We start from the raw sequence: 27,634 nt of genomic DNA, 5'->3' as shown, positions 1-27,634 counted from the left end.
AGGACAGACAATTTAGGAGCTACTCCAACTAAAATGGTGATGTTGCATCTTGGGCAATGGTGTCCAAGCCTTAGACCTCCTCTTGCTCTGTTTTCTCACCTTGTGCACACATGGTCAGTTGTCCCAGGATTGACAAGTTGGGAACTACTCAATACACCCAACCTCTCTTTTGTACATTCGTTAAAATGGTGATCTTGCCACTTGGGCATCGATATCCAAACCTTAGACCTTCTCTTGCTTAGTGGTCCAACCCTGAACACATGTGGTCAGTTTCCTATGTCTTAGGTGCTACTCAGCATACCTCCTCTCTTTCTTACACATAGATACATTTGCCAACTTTGCACCTTAGTCAATGGGGTCTGGACCTTAGATCTCCACTTGCTCAGAGTTCTAACCCTGAGCAGGCATAGTCAGTTGTCCAAGTCCAGCTAGTTAGGAGGTACTCAAAATGCTCCATCTTTCTCAGTGTTTCACAGTGTTTGCGGACATGCCCTAAATAATGTTGGGTCACGTCAGACATCACCATGTCCTGAAGCACAGTGTCAGCCAGTGGATCCCTTGCATCTACTCGAGTATCTATAGTTATGTTCCTGAGTGCCAGCAAGTTAGCACCGGGAAAAGAACCATGAAATCACAAATAGAATGGAACTTCCATACTGTACATCAAACTCTGTGGTATACACAACTTACAATATCTCTGAATAATATTTCCGAAAAGTTTTACCCAGAAGATGACTCAGCCAGGGGCAGACTGACAACTCATGGGGCCCCGGGCAATAGGAGATTATGGGGCCCCCAGGCAATCAGTGATTACGGGGCCACACAGTATACAATCACACAGTATACACATACATGTACACACAGTATACACAGACATTTTTCTATTGGGCTGAGAAGGCACTGGAGAGGTGGGGCAGCTATAATCTCAGGATTTTTAGACCAAAAGGATGTCAATAATGTATATTTCAGAGACAGATGTAAAAAAACACAGATTTTTACATACTGCCCTTGGTTTTACTGAGGCTGGCAACCCTGATGGGGCCCCCTAGTGGCCCGGGGCCCTCGGGCAATGTCCGAGTGGCTGAATGGTCAGTCCGCCACTGGACTCAACCCATTATGCAGATGGGGCATGGGAGCCAGTTATCCTACATCTATGTAGATGTAATGAGCACAGGGCAGATGTCTAAGGAGAAGTGTACAGAGTTTAGTAGAAGCTGTTCTCTCTCTGGATCAACTAGAGGAGAGTCATGAGCTGGATGCCTAATTGGCATGTCAGAACCCTCTGAGCGAGTACTAATGACTCTCAGACCCAGAGAGTAACTTCAGGGAGTGTACTGGGTAGAGCTATGGAGTGGGACTTAAAAGGAGAGATTGGTATACTATAGAAGGAGCCTTGTTAATCTCAGATGCTTCACCTTGTGATTTTTGGTTTAAATAGAGCAGAACGCTCCACTATAGTATACAGGGAGATGGGTCTCAACACTTTCATGCATGCAAAGAAAAGATGGCTTGATTGAATGACGTGTAATGTGCTTCTTTCACATGATAACTGCTACGGTACATCCACCATATATGTGATTGCCTATGTAATGTGTCAATGCCATCTTCTGAAGAACACCAGTCAAGTGTGTAAACTATATCTTTTGTGTGGACATTTCTTTCTCTTTGAATATTAAGGCTAATGGCCGGGGATGTTGCCCCTGGCATGGAGTTGGGCACAACATGGTGGAGAAAGAGGGCTACCAGCAGGTGGGTTGTTGTTCTATCTAAGGAGAAGCAAGGTAAGGACTTGTACTCTTTGGTGTCATCACACAGCTAACCACAAGCCCCCTTACAGGCACCATGTTGAATATGTTTTAGAGCCTTTTCTATAGAATTTGGCAAATTTTGGTGAAATCTTGGCAAATTTTTAGGTAGGCCGCCCAGTTTTTCCTCAATTTCTTATAGTTACAATAAATGATGTATTTTAAAACATTACAATACCATGAGCTCTTTTAGTGCTTCTAGCAGACAAGCTTCGAGCGTGGTGGGACAGTTGAGTCTTTGCCTCCACTTCTTCCTCCTCATTCATCTGGTAGATCTTCCGGTTGCTGGATCCAACTCGTTTCATTCTCTGGGCTCGCACATAACTGTAAGGCCTGACCCGGATGGGGGAGGAATGAAACCTTTCCCGTTCTTTCAGGGTGTCCACTCTTTCCGATGTCTGTGAGTAATCCCACGACACCTCCTCGAACTGGAAGATCATGATGCTGGTCAAGACATTTATGACCATTCTACAAAGGAAGGCCAGAAGAAAAGAAAGCCTGTTTAGGACATGGTTGCAGTGTTGTATACTGATTATTGCTGCATTGTTTTTCTTAGAATTGTCTGCAGCGAGAAAGAAACTTTCACCTGTTATCGCGAATGCACATATTGGCGACCGGGTCTGCTCTGCTATTGGCCCTCATAACTCGGAGGCAGTCTCCATTGAGGAAGTTAAATATGCGGATTTTGCCATCGGCACAGCCTGTAATGACTCTGAGGTAGAGAAACTCCAAACACATCACCTCCCTGGAAAAAAAAAATACATAAAATAACCTCATATGTCGGCGTGGATACATTCCTTACATGTTGCAATATTCTGTTGCAGTGTACTTAATTAAAGCGGCTCTTCACCCTCCCCTTGCCCCATTTGTTTTATGCCTACCAGGATGAGGGTTATGTACAATTCAGATACTCACTCACCCAGCAGATCCAGCATTGCCCTGCTGGGATCCTCTTCTCCTCTGCCACAAAAGGAGGAGGGGGGGGGGTGTGCGACTGAGCTCAGAAGAACTGGCAGCCTTCCGATGATGTCATACAAGAACACGGGGTCCCACACCCCTGCGTTCCTGTCTGATGTCATCGCGGGGCTGCCAGTTCCTCCGGGCTCAGCTGGTGGGCCTCCCGATGAAGTCACACAAGAACACGGGGTCGCCTCCGTGTTCTTGTGTGACATCATCGGTAGGCTGCCAGTTCCTCCAGGTTCAGCCAAGGGGCCTCCCGATGATGTCACACAAGAACACTGGGTCCCACGTCACCATGTTCCTGTGTGACATCATCGGGAGGCTGCCAGTAACTCCAGGCTCAGCCAGGGGGCCTCCTGATGACGTCACACAAGAACACAGGGTCCCACACCACCTTGTTCCTGTGTGACATCATTGGGAGGCTGACAGTTCCTCCAGGCTCAACCAGGGGGCCTCCCGATGATGTCACACAAGAACACGGGATCCCACGCCCCCTTGTTCCTCTGTGACATCATCAGGAGACTGCCAGTTTCCTCCAGGCTCAGCCAAGGGGCCTCCCGATGACGTCACAAAAGAACACGGGGTCCCACGTCACCTTGTTCCTGTGTGACATCATCGGGAGGCTGCCAGTAACTCCAGGCTCAGCCATGGGACCTTTCCGATGACATCACACAAGAACACGGGGTCCCACACCACCTTGTTCCTGTGTGACATCATAGGGAGGCTGCCAGTTCCTCCAGGCTCAGCTAATAGGCCTTCCGATGACATCACACAAGAACACTGGGTACCATGCCACCTTGTTCCTGTGTGACATCATTGGGAGGCTGCCAGTTCCTCCAGGCTCAGCCGATGGGCCTACCGATGACGTGCTGCTAGGCACACCCCCTCCTCCTTTTATGAATGAAAGACTATGCCTCCTGGGTTTTGTGACATGCATATCCCAGGAGGCACAAGGAGCACAGTGCACATCAATGAAGGTGTTCCTCTTTCCCATTTCAGAAAGTGATAAAGTTATACTAGTTTTTAATGTTTAAAAGCTCAGCGTGGTGGAATGTTCCCCTCACAATGTCAGCTATAAGTATCAATGAAATGATCAAACACGGAATGGCTATGCCCACCATATATCACGAGTTGCCTTCAATGTAAACTAATAAGTATGAACCCTTTACTTTGGGTGCCTGAAGGTCATCAGTCGCTTCTGAAAGCTTCCCAGCATGCTCCAGGCAATGGCGTATCCGTCTGCACCACCTGATACCAAATGCCATTGATCAAAGGAAAGGCACTTTATTGCTCCCTGGTGGCCTGTTAATGTCTAAAGGGAAACATGGAAAATTAGAACGAATTTTAGAGTAGAGATTTTTGGGGAAAATTCTGTTCAATAGTTCATTTAACAGGTTTACATAAAAATAGTGCAAAGACAATGTATAAGACTTGACATACTTCTACAATGGTACACTCAGGGATAATTCCAGTAAGCAACGCAATGTATTTGAGAAGCCTGTCATACCAATAGGATTCAGGGCAAGAAGTAGGGCGAAGGTAGGAAGCTGAGTGTAACAGGGTGTTAGGTCTCTTTTATGAGGAGGTCCCACCCAGATGTTTCCCGGGAGCACTGTATGACCATCATTCCTGCTTACTAAGTACTGTGTAACGCCCCTTGAGTTGGAATTTGGTGGTGGGGCAGATTTTAGAATAAGAAAAGGAACTTGATTTTGTCAAGGGGCTGCTAACCTGTTGTACCACCTCTTAGTAGAGACATTTTGAGGCGCTTTCCTTGGGGGAAGCAAGGTGCCACTCCCTACAGGAGAAAGGGGTGTAGCAGTTAAGGTTTCTACTTCTTAAAGTGGTTGTAAACCCTTACAAACCACTTTGGCCTACAGGTAAGCCTAGATTAAGGCTTACCTGTAGGTCCAAGAAATATCTCCTAACCCTACACGGTTTAGGAGATATTTGCCAAAAGACAGCGACGCCCAGGCGCACTGAGCACGCCGCTGTTAACGGCGATATGCCGCGAGTGGCGGCTCCCGTGCGCATGCGCGAGAGTGACGTCATCGCAGCTCCATCAAATGACAGCGCCGGAGCAGCGAGACCCACCAAGAAGATGGAGGCTTCGTACACAAGGGGACAGCGGTGACTTCGCTGGCTCCTGTGTCAGGTAAGTGACACATAATGGACTACTATGCGATGCGATGCGATGCATAGTAGTCCATTATGCTTTACCTTTGCAGGGAATCAAAGAGGAAGTAAACCCATCAGGGTTTACTTCCTCTTTAATGAAGAAAAAGAAATGCTAATGGACTGATTGACCGCATACTCTCAATCCTGTACAAGAAAGAAGGATGGGCACCTGCTGATTGGACTGAAGGCTCATTAAGTTTCAATAGGCAAGGGTGGGGGACACAGTCTAGTACAGCCCTGGTTGAGTGACGTGACTAAGGACCAACGTCCAAAATGTGTACAACAGCGTTGTACATTTTTTCTATAAAGGAATACTATTTTTTTTATGTCATCTTGAGTGCCATCCCTTTCCTTTATTCTGGTTGATTTGGATATTTGATCCTTGATTGGAAATTTGAGGAGCTCCAGCTGGACTAGCTGGATGTCAGGGTCAGGGGTCAGGTTCAGAGACCAGTAGCTATAGCAGTAGAGAAGCTCCCACTGCCCAACAGGATAAGTATACAAGCTGGTCACCCTGGAGGATGACGCAAGCTCACCCGAGGTGGGGAGTCTAAGCATTAACTGGTATTCACCAGAGCTCCTGATGGTGGAGATGGGTTTTTCTGCATGTTAGTACCAGGCTGCAGTCCTCCCCATCACCCCACTAGGAAGTGAGTAAGCCGGGGGGCCAGTAGAAGATATAGTGGGTAGGGACCAAGCAGAAAAGTAGTCAGTAAACAAGTCAAAGGTCAGGAACAAGTGGTTGCAGGTTGGGATCAATCGGAAGCATAGTCAAAAAAACAGCCAAACAAGGCAAAGGTCGGGAGAACAAAGCACGAGGCAGGATTGTCCAAAGGATCAGACAAGGTGCTGTCCATTATCTCAGGAGGCTCAGCAAGAAGAGCCACTGCTGGGCACAGCAGAGGTCATGGGTTCAAATCGTGGTCCTAACACTGGGAAACCCCTGGGGATTTATTATCCCAGATATTCAGAGGCCAGAAGAAGAAAAGCCTTCAGTTTAGGAAAAATGGTCTCTGACACTCCTGAACTGGGTGTACCAAGTGTTGTCTCCTCTGCAGAAGGTTACCTATGTGGCTCAGCCTGTGGTCAGGGTAGTAACCTGGGAAGGTCAGATCAAGGAGGCGGATTCAAAGTTGGAAGGCACATAAAGTTGTATCCAAGGGGACAACACGTTCTCAAAAGGAAGCCATTAGTCACCATCCACTTGACCCTGGATTTGACTTCAACAGGGTTTACCAAACTAGAGTCCGTGGGCAACATCTGGCCCTTGGCAAGATATTATCAGTTCCACAGATGATGAGCATGGACCAAGGATCCAGATCAGTTGGCCCTCCCCTAGAGTCCCCAGAACAAGTCACTCCATCCCTTTGAACGTTGCTATGACTACCATTGTCCTAGCACCCATTGGTGCGCCTGCCCCAGTATTCACAGGAGAACGTCCTCCATGAGGACCTGCTCCGCGTCCCGGCTCCCACCCTACTGTTACACATCTACAGCCACACTGTGAGCCTAATTATGGTGGTAAGGGGGGGTTCTGATGGAGACCCTAATATAAGGGGGGCACTGATGGGGACCCTGATAGAGGGGGGATTTTGATTGAGACCCTGATTTAAAGGGGGTTCTGATGGGGCCTCTAATGTAAGGTGGGCTATCATGGGAACTCTTGTATAAGGGGGACTCAGATGGACACGCTGATGTAAGAGGGGACCCTGATGGGAACCCTGATATAAGGGGGGATTCTAATTCAGACCCTGATGTAAGGGGGGCTCTGATGGGAGTTATGATGTAAGGTGGGCTATTCATGGGAGCCCTTGTATGAGGGGAACACTGATGGGGACACTAAAGCAAAAGAGGGACTCTGATGGGGACTGTGATATAAGGAGGGTTCTGATTGAGACCCTGATGCAAGGGGGCTTCTGATGGGGCCTCTAATGTAAGGCTGACTATCATGGGAATCCTTTTGTAAGTGGGACACTGATGGGGAGTCGACACTGAAGCAAAAAGGGGGCTCTGCGGGGGACCATGATATAAGGGGGTTCTGATTGAGACCCTGTTGCAAGGGGGCCTCTGTTGGTGCCTCAAATGTAAGGCTGGCTATCATGGGAATCCTTGCAAAAGGGGGCTACTGATAGGGACACTGAAGCAAAAAAGGGGGCTCTGATGGGGGCCATGATATAAGAGGGGATTCTGATTGAAACCCTGATGTAAGGCGGACTATCATGGGAACCCCTGTATAATGAGGGCTCTGATAGGGAGACTGATGTAAGGGGGGATTTCTGATTGAGACCCTAATGTAAGAGGGGTCCCTGATAGGGGCTCTGATTTAAGGGGGGCCATGATGAGAACTGTAAGGAGGTACTCTGATGATTATTCTAAGTGGAGACTCCAATGGGAGACTCTAATGAAAGGAAGGTTTTATGGTGACCCTGAAGTAAAGGGGAAACTTTGATAGGGACCCTAATGTAAGGGGGACTCCCTGAACCTAAGATTCTTAGCTGACTTTGAATTATGACACGACACTAGTGACTTCCTCACCTTGATCAATTGTGCCGATTCGTTGTGCCAGATTTTCACCAGTCCCTTCTCACAGCCGCTAATCACAGTCTGGTCCTTCATTTTCACCGCCAGGATGGGGTCTTTGTGCTTGAAGGTCCTCAGACATTTTCCGGTGGTGACATTCCACACTGTTAGGAGGGAAATGAAAACAAATTGATAAGATGTTGGGGAGGGGGGGGGGCATAGTGATGGAATGGCTTTTGCAAGACCCTTGGGGACTTCCTTGTCCTACCTTGGATCTGCTCCCACCAACCTCTGAGTTTTGGCTGAATTTTCGTAATTCGGAGATTCGGATGTTTTTCAACTTTCGAATTACAATATTAACAAATTTAAAACGAATACAAAATAACAAAACTAAATTTTGTCTGAATTAATGAATTATCCCAAATTTAATCAAATTTAGTTTCGAAATCCAATTCGAAATATAAACATACTGCTGATTATTGCTGATTTCCCTCAAAGTGTTAGGATATAGCCGTCTTCTGAAATTCAAATTTCGAATAGCATAGAATAAAACATAAAAAAGAATAGAAAATAAAAGAATAGAATATAAAGAAATAGAATAGAAAATAAAATAATTGAAAAGAATAGACTACAAAAAAATTAAGGTTAGAATAGAAAGAAATATAGCCGTCTTCTGAAATTCTGTTGAATAGAATAGATTAAAATAAAATAGAAAGAATATAGCCATCTTTCAAAATTCGAATTTTGAAATTCAGATAGAATAGAATAGAGAATAAAAGAATACAATAGAAAACAAAATAAGAGAAAGTAAAATAATAAAAAAAAAAAATAGAATATATTACAATAGAAAAAAATACGAAGAATATAGCCGTCTCCTGAAATTGTAATGTTGAATAGAATAGAATAATATAAAAAGAATATAGCCATCTTTCAAATTTCTAATTTTGAAATTCAGATAGAATAGATTAGAGAATAAAAGAATAAAATAGAAAACAAAATAAGAGAAAGTAAAATAATATTAAAAAAAAAAATAGAATATATTACAATAGAAAAAAATACGAAGAATATAGCCGTCTCCTGAAATTGTAATGTTGAATAGAATAGAATAATAAAAAAAGAATATAGCCATCTTTCAAAATTCTAATTTTGAAAGTCGAGTAGAATACAATAGAGGATAAAAGAATAAAATAGAAAATAAGAGAAAATAAAAGAAAAGAATAAAAAAAAATAGAATATATTACAATAGAAAAAAATACGAAGAATATAGCTGTCTTCTGAAATTCTAATTTCGAAAAGCATAGGATAAAACAGAATAGAGTACAACATAATTGAATCGAAAAAAGAATAGAGTAGAAAATTAAGTAAAAGAATGTAAATGAAAATGATAGCATATATAAAAATAGAATAGGAAAAATAGAATAGAAAGTACAATGGAAAAAAATAGAATAGAATAGAAGAAAAGAAAAAAAAAGAAGAATATATCCGTCTTCCAAAATTCTAATTTTAAATAGAATAGACTACAATAAAATAATATAGAAAGAATATAGCCATCTTTCAAAATTCTAATTTTGAAATTCCAGTAGAATAGATTAGAGACTAAAAGAATAAATAGAAAATAAAATAGAAAATAAAAGAATAGAATAAAAAAAATAGAATAGATTACAATAGAAAAAAATACAAAGACTATTGCCGTCTTCTGAAATTCTAATGTTGAATAGAATAGATTAAAATAAAATAGAAAGAATATAGCCATCTTTCAAAATTCTAATTTTGAAATTCGAGTAGAATACAATAGAGGATAAAAGAATAAAATAGAAAAGAAAATAAGAGAAAATAAAAGAATAGAATAAAAAATATATATTACAATAGAAAAAAATACGAAGAATATAGCTGTCTTCTGAAATTCTAATTTTGAAAAGCATAGGATAAAACAGAATAGAGTACAACAGAATTTAATCGAAAAAAGAATAGAGTAGAAAATAAAGTAAAAGAATATAAATGAAAATGATAGCATATATAAAAATAGAATAGGAAAAATAGAATAGAAAGTACAATGGAAAAAAAATAGAATAGAATAGAAGAAAAGAAAAAAAAAAGAATATATCCGTCTTATAAAATTCAAATTTTAAATAGAATAGACTACAATAAAATAATATAGAAAGAATATAGCCCTCTTCTGAAATTCTAATTTTGAAAAGCGTACAATAAAACAGAATAGAGTAAAACAGAATTGAATAGAAAAAAAAAATAGAGTAGAAAATAAAGGAAAAGAATAGAAATGGAAATGATAGCATAGAAAAGAATAGAACAGAAAAAATTGAATAGAAAGAGTACAATATAAAAAAAAATAGAATAGAATAGAAGGAAAAAAGAATATAGCCGTCTTCCGAAAGTCTAATTTTAAATAGAATAGACTACAATAAAACAATATAGAAAGAATATAGCCATCTTTCGAAATTCTAATTTTGAAATTCCAGTAGAATAGATTAGAGACTAAAAGAATAAAATAGAAAATAAAATAGAAAATAAAGGAATAGAATAAAAAAAATAGAATTGATTACAATAGAAAAAATACAAAGACTATTGCCCTCTTCTGAAGTTCTAATTTTGAAAAGCGTACAATAAAACAGAATAGAGTAAAACAGAATTGAATAGAAAAAAAAATAGAGTAGAAAATAAAGGAAAAGAATACAAATGGAAATGATAGCATAGCATAGAAAAGAATAGAATAGAAAAAATTGAATAGAAAGAGTACAATATAAAAAATAGAATAGAATAGAAGGAAATAAGAATAGGAAAAAAAGAATATAGCCATCTTCCGAAAGTCTTATTTTAAATAGAATAGACTACAATAAAATAATATAGAAAGAATATAGCCATCTTTCAAAATTCTAATTTCGAAATGTGAATAGAATAGAATAAAATAGAATATAAAATAAAACAATAGTATAGAAAAGAATATAAAATAAAATAATATAAAATAAAAGAATAAAATTTAAATAAAATAAAATAGAATAAAATAAAAAGAATAAAGTCGTCCTCTGAAATTCGAATTTCAAAAAGAATAGAATAAAACCCGAAGAGAGTAAAACAGAATAAAATAGAAAATGAAGGAAAAAAATTGAATATAAAATAATATAATAGAAAATAATACAATAGAATAAAAAAAAAAATAGAACAGTTTAGAAGAGAATGGAATAAAATAGAAAGAATACAGCCTTATTTTGAAATTCGATATTTCAAATAGAATAATATCCTCCACAAACATTTTGTATCAATTCAATATTTTCTAGGTTTGTACTGATACCGATACTAGTATTGGTATCGGTGCCGACACCGAGAATTTGCACAAGTACTTGTATTGGGTCTTATAAAAGTGGTATCGGTACAACCCTAATCTTTTCGGTTCCATTCAAAGTCATTGGAAAAAAATAGAATTTGGTGGAAAACAAATAAACGGGATGGATTTCCTTAGGAATGCAACTAAACGAAATGAGTAACTTGACGAATCGATCCGAAAAACTAAACACATGTTTTGCGTTCTGCAGATGTCTATTTTCAATGCTCATCACTGGGATTGAATTATATTCCGTGTTGCCGGTTCACACCTGACCCAAGCTCATTGCTTGAAGAAGTCTATGAGCTTCTATTGGGGCAGTTGCACTTTTTTTTGGCCCCCCCAGGTAGATTTCAATTGGACCATCTGAGAAATGTATGTTCTTCGCACGTTCTCACGCTTTGCAACTAGCTTTCCATTGGCTAAAAAAAAACTAAAAAACTCAAGCTTGAAAGGCTCTTAAAGGTATGTCTCCTGTATATCTACCATCTAACCTTTGACAAGGCCATCTTTAGCTCCAGAGACCAAGAAATCCTCCCGTAGATCCAGGCACGTTATGGTCTTCATATGCCCATGAAAGATTCGGAGGCACACCCCGGTCTGGAGGTTCCACTGCCTACAAGAGAATATATGGTGATATACAATGTACAGGTAGCAGGTGACACCCCCAAAACTGTATGTACCAATGCCGAAGAAGAGTGTTCAGGAATGGGTACGGAGGGGAAAATATAAAAATAGTCTACAGTAAGAAGAGCTATGACTTAAAGGAGAAGTAAGCCCTGATGGGTGTTACTTCCTCTTTCATTTCCTGCAAAGGTAAAGCATAATGGACTACTGTGCATCGCATCGCATCGCATCGCATCGCATCACATAGTAGTCCATTATGTGTCACTTACCTGACACAGGAGCCAGCGAAGTCACCGCTGTCCCCTGTAGTCCGGCGCATCCATCTTCTCGGTGGGACTCGCCGCTCCGCCGCTGTCATTCGGCGAAGCCGCGATGACGTCACTCCCGCGCATGTGCACGGGAGCCGCCACTCGCGGCATATCGCCGTTGACCGGGGTGCCTGTCTTTCGGCAAATATCTCCTAAACCGTGTAGGTTTAGGAGATATTTCTTAGACCTACAGTTAAGCCTTAATCTAGGCTTACCTGTAGGTCAAAGTTGGTTGTAAGGGTTTATAACCACTTTAAAACCCAAAAGAACGTTCTGTTTGTGTCAGCTTAGTACATTCCAGGTGTCTGGGTAGTCTTATAGCTTGTTTTCTTTAGAAAGCAGCTACAGCCTGAGTAGAAAAGCCTATTCCCCATGCCAGCATGCTGCAGAGAAGGACCCTTATTGTCTGTATGGAGGCCATGATCTCTCTGCAGAAGTCCAACACACCCTCTGCTGAGTCAGCAAAGCTTGTGTGTTCCCTGCTGATTTATTTGAGAAGTCTAGACAGGACTGGGCTGGGACAGAAATTTGGCCCTGGACTTCATCCAGATCGGCCCACTTACATTTTGAGTGTCCCATTAGCACTCATCTTACATCAGAGTGTCCCATCACCAGCCCCCTTACATCATAGTGTCCCATCAGCACCCCCTTACATCAGAGTGTCCCATCACCAGCCCCCTTACATCAGAGTGTCCCATCAGCACCCCCTTACATCAGAGTGTCCCATCACCAGCTCCCTTACATCAGAGTGTCCCATCAGCAGCCCCCTTACATCAGAGTGTCCCATCACCAGCCCCCTTACATCATAGTGTCCCATCAGCACCCCCTTACATCAGAGTGTCCCATCAGCACCCCCTTACAATAAAGTGTCCCATCAGCACCCCCTTACATCAGAGTGTCCCATCAGCACCCCCTTACATCAGAGTGTCCCATCACCAGCCCCCTTACAATAGAGTGTCCCATCACCAGCCCCCTTACATCAGAGTGTCCCATCAGCACCCCCTTACATCAGAGTGTCCCATCACCAGCCCCCTTACATCAGAGTGTCCCATCACCAGCCCCCTTACATCAGAGTGTCCCATCACCAGCCCCCTTACATCAGAGTGTCCCATCACCAGCCCCCTTACATCAGAGTGTCCCATCAGCACCCCCTTACATCAGAGTGTCCCATCACCAGCCCCCTTACATCAGAGTGTCCCATCACCAGCCCCCTTACATCAGAGTGTCCCATCACCAGCTCCCTTACATCAGAGTGTCCCATCAGCACCCCCTTACATCAGAGTGTCCCATCAGCACCCCCTTACAATAAAGTGTCCCATCAGCACCCCCTTACAATAGAGTGTCCCATCACCAGCCCCCTTACATCAGAGTGTCCCATCAGCACCCCCTTACATCAGAGTGTCCCATCACCAGCCCCCTTACATCAGAGTGTCCCATCAGCACCCCCTTACAATAAAGTGTCCCATCAGCACCCCCTTACAATAGAGTGTCCCATCACCAGCCCCCTTACATCAGAGTGTCCCATCAGCACCCCCTTACATCAGAGTGGCCCACTGAGCCATCGGCCCACCGGGAAACTCCCGGTAGTCCCAATGGCCAGTACATGCCTGAGTCTAGATGTGACTCAGCAGTGGGCCTGTGGAAGCAGTTGTCTCCCTGCAGAGGCCCAACCCTCCCCCCCCCCCGGAAAAAGGGTAGCCTGTTGGACCTCTGCAGGGAGAGTAGCTTGAGAAGAAGGTACATTAAGGTCATGGAGTGGCCTAGCTAAGTCTCCAGACCTTAATCCTGTAGAAAATATATGGAAGGAGCTAAAACTTCAAGTTGCCAAGAGACAGCCAAGAAACCTTTAGCCCTTGTACACACCGTCGGACATTCTGACAACAAAATCCATCGGATTTTGTCCAAAACTGGTGTTGCCTACACACGGTTTGGACAAAGTTGTCCGAAAATCCGATTGTTCGGAACGTGATGACGTTCGTACGTAACAACGGGACTACGTTCAGGCTAGTAGCCAATAGCTTTGGTCTCGTAATTTGATCTGAGCATGCGTGGCACTTTGTCCGATCGGAATTCCCTACAAACGGTCGGACAAAGTCCAATCGGATCATGTTGTCGGAAAAATTTTATATCCAGCTCTCAAACTTTGTTGGTCAGACATTATGAGGGAAACAGTCCAATGGAGCCCACACATGGTCGGATTATCCGACAACACGGTCCAATCGGACATTTTCCGTCGGAATGTCCGACCCGTGTGTACAAGGGCTAAGGATTTAGAGAAGATCTGTAGAGAAGAGAGGACCAAAATCCCTCCTGAGATGTGTGCAAACCTCATCACCAACTACATGAAAAGTCTTCCCTCTGTGCTACTGCTTACTAAACATGTGCAATTTGTTTCGTTCCAAATTAGTTTTTAATGAGTTTCGATAAATACACTAATTCAGAAATAACCGAATTAAGGAAAACCTGTTTAACAAAATTTCCAGAATATTCGTAAAATTATTCATAAATTCAAAAAAAATATTGGAAATTTCGGAAATTCAAAAAAAAAAAAAACTGAAATTTGGAAATTTTTAAAAAAATCAGAAATTCGAAAAATCGGAAATTTGAAAATAATAACTAACTAATAACAACTTAACTACTACTAGCTGTTAAATTATAGGTATTAGAATTTCCTTTCAAATTTGTCTGTGACTGAATGTAACGTATACAAATTTATCCAAAGTTACAAATTATCCGAAATAACGAATATTGTATCTAAATGTATGGAACGCAATTAATTAATAACAATAAATTACAATAATAAAAACATTTTATTATTATTATTTATTACTAATTTGTTCCGTTCCATTTGTTTAGATGCGGCATTCTTTATTTCGGATAATTGGTAACTTCGGATAAATTTTCGAGTTTCCAAATTTCTGATTTATTTCCACCTCCTGAATTTCGTTTTTTTTTTCAGAATTTCCGTTTTTTTTTTTTTCTAATTTCTGAATTGCGATCATAACGAATGAATCAAAAAACGATAAAAACAAATAAAAAAAAACAAATGAAATGAAAACTGACAAATTTTTCTTATTTTCAGCTTTTCGAATTTCCAAATTTCCGAATCTTCAAACTTCCGAATGTTCTGATTTCCGTATTTGCAGATTTTCAAATTTACGGATTTCGAATTTCCAAACTTCGGATTTTCGAATTTACAAATTTTTTCATTTAAAATTTTACGAATTTCGATCAAACAAATGACCCGAAAAACGAAAAAAAAACCCGGAATGAAACTAAAACGAACACATTTTTCGAATTTCCGTATTTTCAGATTTTCAAATTTACGGATTTTCGAATTTCCAAATTACAGATTTTCGAATTTAAGAATTTACTAATTTTTTAATTGAAAATTTTACGAATTTCAATCAAAACAAATGACCCGATAAATGAAAAAAGCCCTGAATGAAACTAAAACTAAAACATTTTTCGAATTTCCGTATTTTCAGATTTTCAAATTTACGGATTTTTGAATTTCCAAATTTCGGATTTTTGAATTTACAAATTTTTGAATTTAAAATTTTACGAATTTCAATCAAAACAAATGACCCGATAAATAAAAAAAAACCCTGAATGAAACTAAAACAAACACATTTTTCGAATTTCCGTATTTTCAGATTTTCAAATTTACGGATTTTTGAATTTCCAAATTTCGGACTTTTGAATTTCCAAATTTCGGATTTTTGAATTTACTAATTTTTTAATTTAAAATTTTACGAATTTCATTTAAAACAAATGACCCGATAAATAAAAAAAAAACCCTGAATGAAACTAAAACAAACACATTTTTCAGCAGTGCACGTCTAGTGCTTGGGGATCAAATATTTATTTTACTCACTGAACGGCAACTCCAATTATAACATTTGTATCGTGTGTTTTTTTCTGGATTTTTGGTTGATATTCTGTCTCTATTATATAAAATACACCTCTGATAAAAATTATAGACCCTTCATTTCTTTGTAAGTGGGCAAAACTTACACAATCTGCAGGGGATCAAGTCCTTATTTTCCGAACTGTATATTTTAGTATTGCTGCCAGAGGTTCCGCTCAGCCTTCATGCTAAAAAAAAAAAGTCAAACCTGATACTGAGATCAAATCCCCCGCTGAACACAAAGCCTCTGTCTTCACATAGGTGGACAACACGAATGCTTCCGCTGTGCCCTTGAATGAGAGGGGGGACCTGGGCCATCTCCACCATATCGTAAATCTTCACTTTCCGGTCTGTAGAGCCGGCAGCGACCAACTGCCCCCCGTCGAAATGGATCACCCTGTGCGGATCGCCCCTGGACAGAGAAAAGTCATAGAAGTCACATATTTAGGTATGGTGGTCAACAAGTGTAGATGTGGAATCCCCCAATGGGGACATCTGTTCTGGTGGCAACTTTCTAAGGGGTGGTTGTTGTGTCTCCAAACAAAGAAAAGGTTCTTCCAATCGGGACGCAGGCAGCAGACTGGTGGACCTTCAAGAGGCCCGGTATTCAACTTCAATTTCTCTGGTGCAACCACCAGCAGTAATCGATTGACGAGTGAGATTAAAGCTGGCCATACACCTATAGATTATCTGCAGATTTTCTATGGTTAGATGGAAAAAGTGGGAGATTAATCTATCCACAGTTTAGCGAACATGGAGAAATCTGTTGCACTTTTTCCATCTAACCATAGAAAATCTGCAGATAATCTATAGGTGTATGGCCAGCTTTAGTAATAGAGAGCAGTGTGATAATAGTCGGGTAGGTGACTTACTGTCCAGTAAGAATGAGAACATTGTATGATCCACAGAAGACGTTTCTTTCCTCCAGGAACACCGTCTCAGTCTCGGTATCAACATACGAGGCTTCCACGCTTTCGCCGGGCTACGGAACACACAACACATGAGAAGCCACAGATGACCAAGACCCCCCCCTACAACCTTCACCAGCCTTTCTCAACCGGTTTACCATGGAAGAACCCTTTCAATAATAATATTTTGTTCTTGGGGAATCCCTGCTGGAAATGATTATAGCTACAGTTCATGGTACAATAGCCATACCATATTGGTGGGCAATAAGAGAGGGGCTTCCTTGTAGTGTTGGTCAGTGGAAAGAATGTTCTGTTACAATGCTGGTCAGTGTAGGACCCTATACAATGGGGAACAATGGGAAGAATGCTCCACACATTGATAGTCAGTGGGTTGAAGGTTTCTTCCACTGGTGGTCACTAGGAAGAATGTCCCTTACATTGGTGATCAGTGAGAAGAATGTTCCTTACATTGGTGATCAGTGAGAAGAATGTTCCTTACATTGGTGATCAGTGAGAAGAATGTTCCTTACATTGGTGATCAGTGAGAAGAATGTTCCTTACATTGGTGATCAGTGGGAAGAATGTCCCTTACATTGGTGATCAGTGAGAAGAATGTTCCTTACATTGGTGATCAGTGAGAAGAATGTTCCTTACATTGGTGATCAGTGAGAAGAATGTCCCTTACATTGGTGATCAGTGAGAAGAATGTTCCTTACATTGGTGATCAGTGAGAAGAATGTTCCTTACATTGGTGATCAGTGAGAAGAATGTTCCTTACATTGGTGATCAGTGAGAAGAATGTTCCTTACATTGGTGATCAGTGAGAAGAATGTTCCTTACATTGGTGATCAGTGAGAAGAATGTTCCTTACATTGGTGATCAGTGAGAAGAATGACCTTACATTGGTGATCAGTGAGAAGAATGTTCCTTACATTGGTGATCAGTGAGAAGAATGTTCCTTACATTGGTGATCAGTGAGAAGAATGTTCCTTACATTGATGATCAGTGAGAAGAATGTTCCTTACATTGGTGATCAGTGAGAAGAATGTTCCTTACATTGGTGATCAGTGAGAAGAATGTTCCTTACATTGGTGATCAGTGAGAAGAATGTTCCTTACATTGGTGATCAGTGAGAAGAATGTTCCTTACATTGGTGATCAGTGAGAAGAATGTTCCTTACATTGGTGATCGGTGAGAAGAATGTTCCTTACATTGGTGGTCAGTGAGAAGAATGACCTTACATTGGTGATCAGTGAGAAGAATGTTCCTTACATTGGTGATCAGTGAGAAGAATGTCCCTTACATTGGTGATCAGTGGGAAGAATGTTCCTTACATTGGTGATCAGTGAGAAGAATGTTCCTTACATTGGTGATCAGTGAGAAGAATGTTCCTTACATTGGTGATCAGTGAGAAGAATGTTCCTTACATTGGTGATCGGTGAGAAGAATGTTCCTTACATTGGTGATCAGTGAGAAGAATGTTCCTTACATTGGTGATCAGTGAGAAGAATGTTCCTTACATTGGTGATCAGTGAGAAGAATGTTCCTTACATTGGTGATCAGTGGGAAGAATGTTCCTTACATTGGTGATCGGTGAGAAGAATGTTCCTTACATTGGTGATCAGTGAGAAGAATGTTCCTTACATTGGTGATCAGTGAGAAGAATGTTCCTTACATTGGTGATCAGTGGGAAGAATGTTCCTTACATTGGTGATCAGTGAGAAGAATGTTCCTTACATTGGTGATCAGTGGGAAGAATGTTCCTTACATTGGTGATCAGTGGGAAGAATGTTCCTTACATTGGTGATCAGTGAGAAAAATGTTCCTTACATTGGTGATCGGTGAGAAGAATGTTCCTTACATTGGTGATCGGTGAGAAGAATGTTCCTTACATTGGTGATCGGTGAGAAGAATGTTCCTTACATTGGTGATCAGTGGGAAGAATGTTCCTTACATTGGTGATCAGTGGGAAGAATGTTCCTTACATTGGTGATCAGTGGGAAGAATGTTCCTTACATTGGTGATCAGTGGGAAGAATGTTCCTTACATTGGTGATCAGTGGGAAGAATGTTCCTTACATTGGTGATCAGTGGGAAGAATGTTCCTTACATTGGTGATCAGTGGGAAGAATGTTCCTTACATTGGTGATCAGTGGGAAGGAGGAGGAGGACACACCCAAAGAGCTCTCTGTGAGAACCACCCATTTTTCAAGCCTGGGCCTTGCCTGCTAGCTTGGCCCAGGAATAATGCCTGATCCTGGGGGAGGCCCTGAGATGGATCCCCCTGATGACACGGGGCCCAGTGAGGAGGAGGTGGAGGATCTGTCTGTGGGTCCGGGCCCTGGTATGGATGCCAGCGTTTTCAGCCTTAAGGTTGTTAATCGCTTTAGGGCGATTGGGAGAGCGGAGGAGAAACTTAAAGTTTTGAGAGTGGAGCTTAAAAACTTCAAAGCCAAATACTTCCAGGCCTGGAGTAAGAATCGCACCGCCATGAAGCCTGAGCTACAGGAATTAGAGGAAAAAGTAAAGCAGCAAACTTTATTGTTGGGAAAACTAAAAGAAAAAAGTGGAGCATTTAAAGAAAAGTTTGAAAACGAGAGAAGGTTTGTCAGCCAGTCCTCAGCATGTTCTGTGGATCAGCCTCAGCATATGGATGACCCGGGTCCATCTGCCTCTGCTCCTCTCCCCCCATGTAAGGCCTTGGAGTCGCCGGCGGCAACCAGCCAGGGGGTTGAGAGTGAGAATGGCACCCTGACCTTCATCCAGAGGATGGAATCCCCCCTGAGAGGAGACAAGTTTGTAATGTCTGATAATCCATCAGAGGTCCCGGAGGATGTTCAGAAGAATCAGCCAGGGAATGAGGATGAACCTGCACCAAATCCCCTGAACATGGATGTTGCTGCACCTGCATGTGCTGAGACCTGTAGTTCCACTACCACGTTTGCTGCATGTGTTTCACACACTGTGTCTGACACCTGCAATGTGATTGCTTCACCTGAGCCTCTCTGTGTTCCAGCAGAGCTGATTGATGCTGGTGGGGGAGGGGGTCAGAATACTGCACCATGTGCAGTGGAAGCCATGGATGTGTCAGTCCAGCCTGCACTGTCCTCTGCAGAAAGTCCTGTCCTGATGGAAGAGAACAGGCCAGCTGAAGATTCCACCAGCACAGCAGTGGGAACTGACACTGCTGGGAAGACTGCAGGACATGTGAATATACCAGCAAGTATCAACAATGACAGTCATGATAAAACAATGAATGTGGTGGGTGGTGGTGGTGATGGTGAAGGGGTTAATACTGCTGGGAAAAACAAAAATGACATTTCTCTCTCTGCTCAGAGGAAAGACTCATCGATTGTACAGACCAAATCTGTACAATCGATATCTGCTAAAGATGTCTCAGACAGTTCAAAACACACAAATATCTCTTCTGCTGGGAGGAATATGGGGAGTTATGCATCTGTTGTGGGGAGTCGCACCAAGGAGGGTGGGGGGAATACTGTAAATATTGGTGGTCACAATATAGGGGGTTTTGGTGGTGGGTATAGGAGGAGGAATGTGGTTCAGTTCAAGTGGGAGGGGGAGGGGACCCCACCAGTGAGGGGGAGGGTGGCAGAGTTGATTTTGGAAATGGGGTTTAAAGCTGTGGATATTTTTGCTTTGATTTGCCCAGTGGGGAGTTATGAATTTGATTTGTCTTTTGTAAAACCTGAGGGGTTGGATTTATTTTGGGAGCGACATAGGAGGTGCCAGGGCCTTTCGCAGTGGAGTGGTTTGGTGCCAAAGGTGATTTCCAGGCAGCCTCTGATAAAATCGGTGACCATCCTGGTGCGTAACGAATCCATACCAGAGGCTGATTTGATAGTATGGCTACGCCGATATGGTGAGGTCCTCACTCCACTGCGGAAGGTCCTGGATGAGCATGGGATATGGACAGGGGCCTGGACGGTGTCACTAAAACTGGGGGTGCTGGGCAATGTAGTCCAACATCTGCCCTGCTCAGCTTTTCTGGGAAGAGATCGGCTGACTATTTTCTACCAGGGACAGCCCAAAGTCTGCAATAAATGTGGTGAAAAGGGCCATTTTGCCTCTACCTGCACCCGTAAAAAGTGTTCGCTATGCCAGGGTCTGGACCACTTGGCGAAAGATTGTACCCAAATTCGGTGCAATCTGTGCCAACAGCTTGGCCATCCTTACAGTAAGTGTCCAGAGGCTTTACATAACCTGCAAGGATTGGAGGCTGAGCTGCAGAGGCTGGATAAGGAGGATCAGGCCGCTGTAACTGTTGTTGTCCCTCCTGTGTCAGTTCCATCTGTTTCCCCTGGTAATGTTGTCCCTGAGTCTGTCCCTCCTGTGTCTGTTCCATCTGTTTCAGGTTCTGTTCCCCCTGGTAATGTTGTCCCTGAGTCTGTCCCTCCTGTGTCAGTTCCTTCTGTTTCAGATTCTGTTCCCTCTAGTGATGTGGTCCCTAAGTCTGTCCCCCATGTGGTTGTCCCTATTCCTGCTGTACGTAGGTCCTCCAGACTAGCGGAGGCTGCTGGGGGGGCAGGTTTAGCGGATCTTCCTTCTCAGCCTCCAGTCCCTGTCCCTCGGCAGCGCAAACGTGGTCAGGGGAATGTGGGGGTGCTGGATGGGGGTGGGGCGGATGGAAGGGTGTCCATATCCCATGTCTCACCCTCTGTTGAGGGGGATTCAGATGATGAGGGGTGGGAGACGTTTAGGAGGAAGAAAAAGAAGAAGAGGAAGACAAATAAAGTAGTTATTTCTTCCTCAGAGTCGGACCCAGGAGGGGTACCTCCTGGTAACCCTTTTTCAGTTTTGTCAGGTGATGGGATGTCTGATGTATCTTTTTCTTTATCATCCATGGATGAGGGGGAGTCACATAGTCTGAAGAGAGCTGTTTCTGGTGATGAGAGTGTGGCAAAGGTTAAGAAACGACTACCCCAATCATCCTGATGGCAGTTCCCACTCCGATAAAGGTGGCGACCATTAATGTCGCCAGCATGAAATCTGCAAGAGCTCGTGATATTGCCTTATTTTTGCTCAGCGAGTTTGATGCCGAGATTTTATTTTTGCAAGAGACCTGGCTCAATACTTTGGCCGATGTCCATCTAGCAAAAAGGGAGTGGAGATGCGGTCCCTCCTTTTGGTCTCTTGCGGCAGAGCCCTGCAGCGGAGTTGCGGTCCTTTTTAAAACCGATATGGTAACGTGCCGGCGGGTAATTGAGGTAGAGATTGGGAGATGCATGGTCTTGGACGTCTCTGTTAGGGGGCAGGACTTGCGCCTGATTAATATCTATGGACCGCAGTCAAGATGGGGCAGGAAATGCCTCCTCACAGAGATCAAGCCCTTCCTTTTTACATCCCAGCAGGTTGTCTTTGGAGGTGATTTTAACACCATAATTAGGCCTGAAGACAGGAGAGGCTCCATAGACAGGCTGGCGTACGATAGCGTTTTTCTTAGAGATATGGTGAGACAAGCAGGCCTGGTAGATGTGCATATTAAGCACTGCCCTGGCAGCACGGGATTCACATTTCAGAGAGGGAATAGTCAGAGTAGGATAGATAGGTTTTTTTTAAAGGAGAACTCTGCTTTCTCGGCTCCTGAGTTGAGGGCGGTGGAGTTCTCTGACCACTGTATGCTGTCTGTGACTCTGAATGCCTCGGACACTCCACCCAGGGGAAGGGGTACCTGGAAACTGAATTCGGCTCTCCTGGAAGACGTAGAGGTAAGACAATCCTTTGAGGATTTTTTCCAGGCACAGGTTTCTATTCTGGACTTTTGCAGCACTAAGTCAGAGTGGTGGGAACTTGTGAAACAAAGGGCGATTGGACTTTTCAAGGCCATAAGTAAGAAGAAGCAGCTTGGTATGTACATTGCCTACCAGCATTTGCGGAGGAAGCTTGATCGTCTTGTCTCGTATAGAGGAGATCCAGGGGAGATCTCTGAGGTGAAGTTTCTTCTTAGAAAGTGTCAATACGACCGGCATGCCTCCTTGGTTCTGGAGAGGGATTATGGAAAATATCACTCGCCTGATCCTTACCAGAACTGTAAGCAAGGCATAGCAGTTAAGACGGTCATAGGCCTGAGGGATAGTACGGGTTCCCTGGTGAAGTCCAGATCAGGGATCCTGGAGATCTTCAGATCATATTATGCAGACCTTCTGGGAAGAAAGGACCTTTGTCGGGACAAGATGGAAAGCTTTCTGGATTCTACTCCAGGATTGGGAAATGGTACATTGCCTTTGATGGATTTGACAGAACCAATTTCAGTGGATGAGGTAGTTCATGCTATAGAGAAGCTGGCTACCAAAAAATCGCCTGGGCCAGATGGGTTGACAGCTGAATTCTACAAGTGTTTTAAGTCCATTCTGGCTCCCTTTTTAGCGGAGGTTTATAACAGCTGTCTAGAAGAGGGTTCGCTCCCTCCCTCCATGAGGCAATCCGCTGTGATTCTTCTGTCAAAAGGTAAAGACCCCTCAATGATTGAGAACTGGCGCCCCATCAGTCTTCTCAATGTTGATAGAAAGATCTTGGCGAAGATTCTTTTTTGGCGCTTGTCGTCAGTGGCAGGCGATTTGTTGTCCAGTCATCAGCACTGCTCGGTCCAAGGTAGAAGTACCTTTTCAGCGGTTTTAGCTGTCCGGGAGGCTTTGGAACGATGCAGGGCTGCTGGATGGAGAAAGTACTTGCTGGCATTGGATCAGGCGAAGGCTTTTGATAGAGTCAATCACGAGTACCTGTATTTGCTACTTGGTAGATACGGCCTGCAGGGGAGGTTTATAGATTGGCTGAAGACATTATATAAAGGGGCTGAGAGCTTCCCACTGGTTAATGGTTGGGTTGGACGGCCTTTTGAGGTTGGCTCTGGTGTGCGCCAGGGATGTCCTCTGAGCCCCCTGTTATATGTATTCGCAATCGACCCCTTCATAAGAAGGCTAGAGAGTGGATCTTTGTGCGGGGTGCCTTTGGGCATTGCTGGTGTGCCACCTTTGAAGGTCGTGGCCTATGCCGATGATGTGTCTGTTATTGTCTCTGGAACGGAGGAGGCGCAGGAGGTGGTCTCTATGATAGAGCAGTACACGGAGGCTTCTGGTTCTAAAGTCAACCATGAAAAGAGTGAAGTTTTCTGGATGGGTGAGGAAGGTGAAAGCTTCGAACTTCCGGATGCCTTCCCAGAGCCCCAGCAGGAAATTAAAGTGTTGGGCATCAAATTTGGTCCTGGTGACTATGGTCATCGAAATTGGGAAAGCAGGTTGGTGTGTGCCAATGCCAAAGTAGCAAGTTGGAAGAAATGGAAGCTTTCATTGAGGGAGAGGGTTGACTTGATCAAAACGTACCTGGTCCCAATTTTTTTATATGTCAGCTTCGTCTGTATCTTGCCAGTATCTCTCTATGCAAGGGTGTACAGCTGCTTTTTCCAACTGTTATGGGGAAGTAGGCTGAACCTGATCAAACGCAATGTAACTTACCTGTCTAGGCGGGAGGGTGGCCTAGGAATGGTCAACCCAATAGTTTTCTTTTCTCTGCTGTTTTTAAAGTACAATCTTGGTAACATGCTAGCAGAGAACCCGCCGGGATGGGTGGGTATTTTTCAATCTTGTTTTAGGCCTTTTCTGCGATCCTGGGAAGATGGCGGACCAGTGAAAAGTCTGAGAGTCCGACATGGCAAGCTCCCGGCTTATGTTGCCCCGTGTCTGAAAATACTTCGGCAGTGGCAGGTGACAGTGGAGGATATCAAGTCCCTCCCCAGGAAGCTTCTGGAGAAGAGGATTTTGGGCTCTGCTTTCAGTGTGTCACTGGCCTTAAGGGATTGCCCAGGCTCTGTAATGAGGGAAGGGTTGCGTTTAATCAATTTAGAAAGAATCCCCTTGAAGTTTAGGGATCAAGCCTGGCTCGCCTTCCATGGAAGGCTCTATGTGAGAGGGAACTTGAAGCATCGCCCTGTGGATGATCGGGATTGTCCTAGAGCGGAGTGTGTTGGTAAAGTGGAGTCTATGGACCACTTTTTGCTCCAGTGTCCCTTTAACATAGAGGTGTATAAAAGGGTGGGGAGGGCTCTAGGCATCCCCTTTTTCTATCGCATGAGTTATGCGGAGTGGGTGTATGGGGCATTCCCGACTCACTGGGATTTTGATTTGGATACACTGTTTTTAGTTAGTATAGTTGTCCGTTACTTCACATGGAATGCACGGTGCCAGATTACCCTGCGGAAGAAAGTCCTCTCTGTTGAGGTGGTGGTGCACGATATTCTGGGTGAGGTTGGGAAAATTCGGGGTCTTGAGAAGGGCAGGGAGCCTCGGGCAGTCTGGATAAGGGCGTGGAGGAATATCAGACCTGCCTTTGGTGAACTGCCCATCTCTGGGTGAGGAGCTCTTTTCTTTTTCTGGTTCTTTCACTCCCTTAGCTTTTTTTGGTTAGTATCTTCTTTTTGAAGAAGGGCTGCATGCATAATGGGTACAGGTTTGTTTCTTAACCTCACAAGTTTGATGTCTGGTGTAATGGTGTGAGTCGTAATAGGATTTATGTTATTGCTGTAAAGTATTTTTTTTTTTTTTTGGTTTGAGAGCAGTTTTGCTATATTCATTTTAATTTATGTAAATATGTATATATTTATGTATATTTATATATTGTGATTTTACGCTTAATGATTGCAAGACTTTTAATAAAGAAAAATTGGGAAGAATGTTCCTTACATTGGTGATCAGTGGGAAGAATGTTCCTTACATTGGTGATCAGTGAGAAAAATGTTCCTTACATTGGTGATCGGTGAGAAGAATGTTCCTTACATTGGTGATCGGTGAGAAGAATGTTCCTTACATTGGTGATCGGTGAGAAGAATGTTCCTTACATTGGTGATCAGTGGGAAGAATGTTCCTTACATTGGTGATCAGTGGGAAGAATGTTCCTTACATTGGTGATCAGTGGGAAGAATGTTCCTTACATTGGTGATCAGTGGGAAGAATGTTCCTTACATTGGTGATCAGTGGGAAGAATGTTCCTTACATTGGTGATCAGTGGGAAGAATGTTCCTTACATTGGTGATCAGTGGGAAGAATGTTCCTTACATTGGTGATCAGTGGGAAGAATGTTCCTTACATTGGTGATCAGTGGGAAGAATGTTCCTTACATTGGTGATCAGTGAGAAGAATGTTCCTTACATTGGTGATCAGTGAGAAGAATGTTCCTTACATTGGTGATCAGTGGGAAGAATGTTCCTTACATTGGTGGTCAGTGAGAAGAATGTCCCTTACATTGGTGATCAGTGAGAAGAATGTTCCTTACATTGGTGATCAGTGAGAAGAATGTTCCTTACATTGGTGATCAGCGAGAAGAATGTTCCTTACATTGGTGATCAGTGAGAAGAATGTTCCTTACATTGGTGATCAGTGAGAAGAATGTCCCTTACATTGGTAATTAGTGAGAAGAATGTTCCTTACATTGGTGATCAGTGGGAAGAATGTTCCTTACATTGGTGATCAGTGAGAAGAATGTTCCTTACATTGGTGATCAGTGAGAAGAATGTTCCTTACATTGGTGATCAGTGAGAAGAATGTTCCTTACATTGGTGATCAGTGAGAAGAATGTTCCTTACATTGGTGATCAGTGGGAAGAATGTCCCTTACATTGGTGATCAGTGAGAAGAATGTTCCTTACATTGGTGATCAGTGAGAAGAATGTTCCTTACATTGGTGATCAGTGAGAAGAATGTTCCTTACATTGGTGATCAGTGAGAAGAATGTTCCTTACATTGGTGATCAGTGAGAAGAATGTTCCTTACATTGGTGATCAGTGGGAAGAATGTTCCTTACATTGGTGATCAGTGAGAAGAATGTTCCTTACATTGGTGATCAGTGGGAAGAATGTTCCTTACATTGGTGATCAGTGAGAAGAATGTTCCTTACATTGGTGATCAGTGGGAAGAATGTTCCTTACATTGGTGATCAGTGGGAAGAATGTTCCTTACATTGGTGGTCAGTGAGAAGAATGTCCCTTACATTGGTGATCAGTGAGAAGAATGTTCCTTACATTGGTGATCAGTGAGAAGAATGTTCCTTACATTGGTGATCAGCGAGAAGAATGTTCCTTACATTGGTGATCAGTGAGAAGAATGTTCCTTACATTGGTGATCAGTGAGAAGAATGTCCCTTACATTGGTAATTAGTGAGAAGAATGTTCCTTACATATGGTGATCAGTGGGAAGAATGTTCCTTACATTGGTGATCAGTGAGAAGAATGTTCCTTACATTGGTGATCAGTGAGAAGAATGTTCCTTACATTGGTGATCAGTGGGAAGAATGTCCCTTACATTGGTGATCAGTGAGAAGAATGTTCCTTACATTGGTGATCAGTGGGAAGGAGGAGGAGGACACACCCAAAGAGCTCTCTGTGAGAACCACCCATTTTTCAAGCCTGGGCCTTGCCTGCTAGCTCGGCCCAGGAATAATGCCTGATCCTGGGGGAGGCCCTGAGATGGATCCCCCTGATGACACGGGGCCCAGTGAGGAGGAGGTGGAGGATCTGTCTGTGGGTCCGGGCCCTGGTATGGATGCCAGCGTTTTCAGCCTTAAGGTTGTTAATCGCTTTAGGGCGATTGGGAGAGCGGAGGAGAAACTTAAAGTTTTGAGAGTGGAGCTTAAAAACTTCAAAGCCAAATACTTCCAGGCCTGGAGTAAGAATCGCACCGCCATGAAGCCTGAGCTACAGGAATTAGAGGAAAAAGTAAAGCAGCAAACTTTATTGTTGGGAAAACTAAAAGAAAAAAGTGGAGCATTTAAAGAAAAGTTTGAAAACGAGAGAAGGTTTGTCAGCCAGTCCTCATCGTGTTCAGTGGATCAGCCTCAGCATATGGATGACCCGGGTCCATCTGCCTCTGCTCCTCTCCCCCCATGTAAGGCCTTGGAGTCGCCGGCGGCAACCAGCCAGGGGGTTGAGAGTGAGAATGGCACCCTGACCTTCATCCAGAGGATGGAATCCCCCCTGAGAGGAGACAAGCTTGTAATGTCTGATAATCCATCAGAGGTCCCGGAGGATGTTCAGAAGAATCAGCCAGGGAATGAGGATGAACCTGCACCAAATCCCCTG

General features: G+C 43.1%; 1 protein-coding gene across 1 annotated transcript in view; it reads right to left on the bottom strand.

Moving 5' to 3' along the window:
* Positions 1-27,634, bottom strand: part of LOC143935032 (F-box and WD repeat domain containing protein 10B-like) — a 54,296-nt gene that overhangs the window by 7,912 nt on the left and 18,750 nt on the right. Inside the window, exons 5-11 of the mRNA XM_077458615.1 lie at positions 16,518-16,627; positions 15,854-16,057; positions 11,295-11,416; positions 7,479-7,627; positions 3,935-4,077; positions 2,392-2,550; positions 1,984-2,273 (exon numbers count right to left, since the gene is read on the bottom strand). Of these exons, the coding sequence (XP_077314741.1) occupies positions 1,984-2,273; positions 2,392-2,550; positions 3,935-4,077; positions 7,479-7,627; positions 11,295-11,416; positions 15,854-16,057; positions 16,518-16,627 (1,177 nt within the window). The remainder of the gene's footprint in view (positions 1-1,983; positions 2,274-2,391; positions 2,551-3,934; positions 4,078-7,478; positions 7,628-11,294; positions 11,417-15,853; positions 16,058-16,517; positions 16,628-27,634) is intronic.

The sequence above is a fragment of the Lithobates pipiens genome, unplaced genomic scaffold (genome assembly GCF_037356315.1).
Source record: "Lithobates pipiens isolate NorthernLeopardFrog02 unplaced genomic scaffold, aLitPip1_a1.2 Scaffold_28, whole genome shotgun sequence".
NCBI lineage: Eukaryota > Metazoa > Chordata > Amphibia > Anura > Ranidae > Lithobates > Lithobates pipiens.
The sequence above is the reverse complement of the archived record's forward strand: the minus strand, read 5'-3'. Positions and strand labels throughout refer to the sequence as shown.